This window comes from Emiliania huxleyi (assembly GCF_000372725.1).
Source record: "Emiliania huxleyi CCMP1516 chromosome Unknown EMIHUscaffold_169, whole genome shotgun sequence".
In the NCBI taxonomy this organism is placed as follows: domain Eukaryota; phylum Haptophyta; order Isochrysidales; family Noelaerhabdaceae; genus Emiliania; species Emiliania huxleyi.
In genome coordinates this window covers 193,721-200,590 of record NW_005200892.1, presented here as the reverse complement: position 1 = coordinate 200,590, position 6,870 = coordinate 193,721, and the positions used below count along the sequence as shown (strand labels likewise).

The 6,870-nt window shown below is 63.6% G+C and overlaps 1 protein-coding gene across 1 annotated transcript in view; it reads right to left on the bottom strand.

The window, feature by feature from the left end:
- Positions 1–4,996: 4,996 nt before the first annotated feature.
- Positions 4,997–6,870, bottom strand: part of EMIHUDRAFT_442017 (hypothetical protein) — a 6,892-nt gene continuing 5,018 nt past the window's right edge. The window contains exons 2-4 of the mRNA XM_005784696.1: positions 6,483–6,621; positions 5,851–5,920; positions 4,997–5,323 (exon numbers count right to left, since the gene is read on the bottom strand). Coding sequence (XP_005784753.1) covers positions 5,037–5,323; positions 5,851–5,920; positions 6,483–6,621 — 496 coding nt within the window. The 3' untranslated portion in view covers positions 4,997–5,036. The remainder of the gene's footprint in view (positions 5,324–5,850; positions 5,921–6,482; positions 6,622–6,870) is intronic.

The window sequence follows — 6,870 nt, the reverse complement described above, 5'->3', positions numbered from 1 at the left end:
CGACTACTGCGGATTTCACGCTAGTACGGTCGATTACTGCAGATAAACGACTGCGGACTGAGTACTATGATGATCTCGGGGAAGCTCTCAGGCAATGATCAGGTTGAAGAGGCCAGCCAGCGCCATCTTGGTACTTAGAAGTCACAGGCGCACGAGACGTGGAGGGCGTACCATGTGTGATCGGCTGAGAATGAGTGCCTGTAGAAATTAGCCATCGGCACGAGCGTGGATTGCATGAATGAGTAACTACCACAGCCGAAGTTTGTGAACGAGTGAGAATGAATGACTAAGTAACTCGGCATCGGCGCATGAGAATGTGCGTGGAATGGGTGAGAACGAATGATTAAGTAGGAAGTAGTCATAGGCGCACGAGCGTGGAGGGCGCAACCTGTCAATGACGAGTGAAATTGAATGACATCTACCACAGCCGCGGCTTTTGAATGAGTGAGAATGAATGATTAAGTAGTAATTAGTCATAGGCGCCCTGTTACTGAGAATGGCTAACTGCCACAGACTTGACACGTGTGACTAAATTGTGATTAGTCCCTAATAGTAAATTGTGATTAGTCCCTAATAGACGGGAGAGCGTTCCGCGTTAATGAGTGAGGGCGTATTTACGCAATCCTGTGTCGGTCTCGGCTGGATCTCGGGTAGATCTCGGAACCTCTGCGCGCGCAGCGGCAGCGCAGCGGAAGGAACACGCCTACGCAATCACAACCGTGTGAAAGAGAGTCAAAGAAGATGTCCTTTGTTTATGAGGGATCATGCGGGCTATGAAGGCATATGAGAAAATCTCGGGCAATCTCGGGCAACCTCGCCTAAAAAGACAGAAAGAAATCAACGCGCCCGCGTGCCGCAGCAGGAGAGGAGACTGGGCTTCTTGACTTGACCGGGAAGGTTCGAGCCTGAGAGAGTAGAGCCGCACCTACGGGCAACACGCCGCGGCGTTAGCGTCGCGACGACCGGCACACTCTCTCGTGTCCTCGGCGCTCGGACTGGAGCCGGGCAGCGATTGGCAAGCGAGCGGGCTGCGTCGCTCTCTCGCCGGAAAAGAGTGGGGGCCATCGGGCGGGTTCGCTCGGTATAAGGGTGGGGAACGAGCTGCAGCGGCCGCGTCTCGCGGCTCCTCGATGGCAGCAGCCTCACCTGCGAACGCGAGGTGGCAGGCATTGTGAGGCCGAGAGGGGCGTAGCAGAGTACGCTCGTGCGCCAAAGAGCGCATCGCATGGTGGGAGCGGAGAGGGAGCGGCGGGTTGCGTGAGCAGGAGGCGTCGCGCCGCTCGGGCGTGCAGCTCGCCGCGGCCATATGTGCGTCGATACGGCGGGGCCAGCGCGAGCGGAACGGGAAAGGCGAGGGTTGGACCTGTGGCGAAGTACACAGCCAAGCCAGCCGAACGCCCCGCCTCGATCAAAAAGAGCGTCTTCGGCACTACTCTCTCTCGAGGTTCTCGAGGTGGATATCCTTTGGCCGCGTTGGGTAGCGAGGATTGGTGTAACCCGAGCCACGGAGGCGTGTTTTCTGACGGCCGACCGTCAGTGCACGGAGTTGCCCCTTCTCCGACTGCCCCGGCTAGTTCCCGAGGTCGTCGGGTGTGACCCCTTCGTCCCCCGAGACCTAGCGCGGGTGGGTTGGAGGGGCCTCGGAAAGGCGCGCAAGCACGCCCTACGTCTTCCCCTCCTCCCCATCGGGCCGCATGAGCGGCCACGCCTCGCAGATTCGTTTCCGCGCCTGGGTCAGGCGCGCGGGGCATCCCCCGGGTCGCTCGACCAGCGATCCGAAGAGTGGCCGCTATGTGAAGGAAAGAGTGGGGCCCTCGACGCCTCAGTCCGGCCCTCCGAGGGGGGAAGGGAATTGCGGGGTCCCCTCGGGCGCCTCAGTTCGGCCCTCCCGAGGGGGGGAGGGGAGCAAGGGGGTGGGGGGATTGGGGTGGTGGGGAGGGGTCTCGGCGAGGTCTCGCGGATCTTATAAATCAGCCGAACGGTATTTGTATTCAGCGGGGCACGCGCGGAACGGAATACGTGCCGACTGTGTATAACACTCGTGTCCTGCTGTCAAAAGCTCAAGAGTCAAGACAGGGACGTAGAGCTCTACATGCAAGTACGTGTGTGTGTGTGTGTGTGTCCTCCTTGTCTGCTGTCTGCCTGACTCAGGCACTAATTCTGCCGATGCGTGATTGTGTGTGGGCTGCTCCGAGGGGGCCCTGTGCAATCCGACGGGTAGGGGGTCTGTGCCCGGGCGGTGTCCGGTGTGGAGTCCCCTTCTGATCCCGCCTGCGATGTTGGGTGTGAGGTCGTGGAAGCTGTGATCGCAAGGGGGGGAGCTGATCCCACTCGTAACCAACTCTCAGGGGCAGTAGGTGGGCGAGCTTCAGGCACGCTCATCTCGATCGTCAAGACGTCGCTACGCGCGGTCTTCCGCGGGGGGAGCTGCGTCGACGGGTGCGGGACCGCGGCGCAGCCAGTGCCGCGGCGAGGCCTCCGGCTGTTTGCGGCGGGCGGCTTGCTGCTCGCTGCATGGCGAAAAACTCGTCTCGCCACACGCCAAGGGCTTATGCTCTGGCGAGACGTGAGGCGCATGCGCCCAGGAGGGGAGGGGGCATGTGTAACGACGCTGCTAGAGATGCCTTTCGGGGCCCAGAGATAAAACTTCTGATGCCATGCGTGACCTAGTAGTGTCCCCAGCTATGGGCGTGTCCACGTTGGAGCCAGGTGTGGTGTGGGCGCGAGAATAGCTCCGCCGTTCATGGAGGCAACCGATGCGAGTCGACTGGTGTGTGTCGTCGTGGTTTCGTATCAAGAATACTCACTCACTCACTACATGCAAGTACTCCTCAATGTGTGTGTCTCGCGCCTTGCGGGGGGGGAGCGGAAAGGAGGAACCTCTTCCCAAGAGCACCACTCTTGGAGCGCCGCCACTACCACCCAGAGCGCTGCAAGCAGCGCCGGGCAATGACGGCTTACCGCCCACCCAGCCCCCCCTCGGCACACCCCGGCAGCCAATGTGTGACGGCTCGAACCCGCTAAGCCATCCCGCAAGCGGGATGGCCCGCCACTCGAACCCGCAAGCGGGTGTACGAACCGCGAGCGGCTCGCACTCGTGGCGCGCTCGGCGGCGGCGAGGGAGGCTGGTGCTCCGGGCTCGTCAGCGGTTCGCCGCCTGCCGGGCAGGGGGAAGGGAGGAGTGGGTCCCGTGTCGATGGGCCGCTCCCCAACCTCGGATCGTGTCAGCCGTGTGACAGTCGTGCGTATGTCAGCCGTGTGACAGAGGGATTCGCCCTCGGCCCCCCTCGGAGGGGCCGCCCTCGAGGGCCGCGTGCGCCGCTCGATTGGTGGCGCCGCTGCGTCCACCGGCCGAGGGGGGGGGGGGGGGGGGGCGAGGGATCGCCCTCGGCGAGGGATCCGCCCTCACACGGGATCGCCGTGTCCTTGTACTCACCGGTCGCCGGGTCATTGTACCGTATGTCAGCCGTGTGACGGAGGGATTCGCCCTCGGCCCTCGGAGGGACCGCCCTCGAGGGCCACGTTCGCCGCTCGACGGGTGGAGCCGCTGTGCCCACCGGCCGAGGGGAAAAGGGGGGGGGGGGCGAGGGGGGTGGACGGTCACCTGGATCGTTGAACTCGGAACGTTGGCTGGGGCCGCCGACGAGCGGCGCGGGGGGCGACGTCGGCTCCGCGACGCCGTCGGCCCGGGAGCAGCCGCGCGCGGGGATGACCTCGTCGTCGCCGACGAGGAGGCCGCGCAGCGCCTTCTGCACGAGGGAGAGCATTGACGTTGCCGGCATCGGTAGTCGTTCGGTTCGGCCTGGCTGCCCTGCGCGCCGGGGCGCCTGCAGCGTGCGTCGCTGGCGGGCCGGCGGGTAGCGCCGCCTCCGCTCGCTTGAGAACTGGTCGATTGGCGCCTGTCTGAGCAGGAGCCGACGCTAGTCGGGAGCTGTGTCAGGAGCCTCGTGGCGCTCGGAGGTCCCGCGCACAAAGCGGCGGGCAGCGGCGGGCGCGGCGCCGCGGGGGCGTAAGGGTTCCCGCCCGCTAGGCGCTGCCCTCTGCGCCGAGGCTCGACCCGCTTCTCCTCAGTTCACTAGCACAAACTGAAGTTTGTTTATCAAGAACAGACAACCCAAGGGAGGGATGGGAGGACGGCACGCCGCCACCACACAGGGATTTTAAGGAGAGGAGTGTGGTGGAGTGGTGCTAGCCGTCGCCCACCGATACCTGGATGTTCTCGCCTTTATGTCTCACACTCAGCAGGCGTGCGAACGGATTCTTCTCTGTTTAGGTTCTTGGTAGAACTTTTCTGATCGATCCCCTAGCCGACCTGGAGCCCGAACCCACGATAGCCCGGGGGAAGGCGGGACGAAAGGGCGATGCCGCAGCGGGGTCAAGCTGTTGCCGTCACAGCCCGAGCTTGCGCGAGCCCCGCTGCTGAGCCTGGTGGTGAGCCTTGTGCTAGTTTCGCCGATCACGGCTTTGGTAGTGTGGCCGCAGGCGCGCACGGGCCTCCTTCCGCGCGCCTGCGCCGCGCACCCGCGCTGTGCGGTCGCCGGAGCAGCAACTAGCCCTCTCCGATCCGGAGCAGCACGCAGCCTCAGGCCTCACACTCCATCACCTCCGACGGGACGCCTTCGGTGGCACGCTCGGCGGCGAGTTTGTTCGCAGCTCCACAGCGAGCGCGGCGTCGAGCCTACTCACTCATTGGTTCGGCGCACTCCCTGGGTGCCAGGGAGTGCGCCGAACGCGCGAGCGGTGCGTCCCAGCAGCCCGCGCTGGCTGCGAAGCTGTGCAACAAACTCGCGACACGCTTTTTGACTTGAATGCCGTGGCGCGTGGGCGTGGCGCGTGGGGTGCGAGGCGGCGAGGAGCCGAGCGGAGGAGCACTTGGCGCTAGGCCTGTCTACAGCTTGAGCCTTGACCTTGAGCTTGGAGCTGCAGGCTTGCGCTGCTTAGGTCTTTGTCGTTTGTGCCGAGGGTGTGCGTGTGGGACGTCCCACGAGGGGACTGGGAGGAGGAGAAGTTCCAGATTCATGCGAGGTCTCCCCCGCCTACTCACCCACCCTTGTGCCCCGGTTGCGTTGCGAGCAGCAGAACACGGCAACACGGTTGGACCACAACAAAATGTAAGAGCTAGGCGAGTCACAGCCTCGCGCTGAGATTCCCAGCGCAACCGCATTGAATGGGATATGCCTCCGACCGAGAACAGAGCACCACCTCAGTCCTTCTGGTGCTCCTTCCTTCGCGGCTCTGCTCGCTGCGGCTTCGGGGCGTTGTTCGCGCGCGCAAACAGGTTGTTGAGCGTCCATGACGTCGTCGCGCCCACAGGGCTTGACACCTGCGGCACGTGGCAAGGTGTTCATCTAGGTGCTCTCCCCCCCACACCCACACACGAGGTGGTGGGGCGAGGGCCAGGCTAGCCCCTCGCGACTCCACGTCTGGACGACAGGAGCCCCGCGGCATTCCAAGTGCAAGGCCCAGTGCGCGTGGGTGAGCGGTGTGTGGGAGAGAGAGGGAGAGGGGGGGGGAGGGAGGGAGGGAGGGAGGGAGGGAGGGAGGGAGGGAGGGAGGGAGGGAGAGAGAGAGAGAGAGAGAGAGAGAGAGAGAGAGAGAGAGAGAGGTGTTGCTCTGGCACAAAGTACGGGCCTTCAGATTGCAACAGGGCCAGTGCGCTGTGGCGAGTGTTAAGGGGCGGTAGGGGTGCCGGGTCGCCTCCCACATCTCGACCACATCTCGACCACATCTCGACCGCATCTCGACCACATCTCGACCGCATCTCGACCTCACATCTCGACCACATCTCGACCACATCTCGACCGCATCTCGACCGCATCTCGACCGCATCTCGACCGCATCTCGACACGCCTTCTCGGACGAGAACGCCAGCTGCGCGGCGCCTCGCGGGCTGCGGTCCATTTCGGGAGGGCGAGCGCGCCTATGTAAGGTGAGGCAAGGTACCTCTCCACACACACGCGAGGTGGTGGGGCAAGGGGGGCAACCCTCGCGTCTCCACGTCTAACGACAGGAGCCCCACGGCATTCAAAGTGCACTAAGGTATGAAACGCCGCTCATTCGCCGCTGCTTAGCCCCGCCAGCGAGCTAAGACCACGAGTCAGCCCACAACAAGCTAGTTAGGTGTGAGGTACCTATATCTCCCCTATATCTCCCCATAGTTAGGTGTGAGGTGTTAGGGTATTAGGCACACGTGTTGATGGCCATTATTAGGCTTATAGTTTGATAGTGGGGGGGGGAAAGTTGGCGAATAGAGACCACGCCTCACCTTTTCACAGTGCTTTTCGCTGCGCATGCTCTAGCCCCCGGCGAGAGGGCTTGTGCTGTGAATAGCAGGCGTGGTCTCTACTCGCCAGGGTGCTGTGAATAGCAGCTGTGAATAGCAGGCGTGGTCTCTACTCGCCAGATTGTGCTGTGAATAGCAGCTGTCAATAGCAGGCGTGGTCTCTACTCGCCGGGGGGGGGGGGGGGGTAGCGGAGCGCACGTCTTTGTCGTCACAACGCCGCTGTGAGACCCGCACGCGCCGCCGCAGCCGCCCGCCGTCGTTTTCTTTTCCGTGGGCCCTTCGCCCCTTCCACCGCCGCCGCCGGCGGCGGTGGCGGAGGCCGCTTTGGAGGAGGAGGCGGAGGCGGCACCGGCGGTGAGGGAGCGCTGGGAGGGTCGGCTCGGCTCCTGCGGTGTGAAGAGACGCCGGTGTGAAGAGACGCCGGTGTGAAGAGACGCCGGTGTGAAGAGACGCCGGTGTGAAGAGACGCCGGTGTGAAGAGACGCCGGTGTGAAGAGACGCCGGTGTGAAGAGACGCCGGTGTGAAGAGACGCCGGTGTGAAGAGACGCCGGTGTGAAGAGACGCCGGTGTGAAGAGACGCCGGTG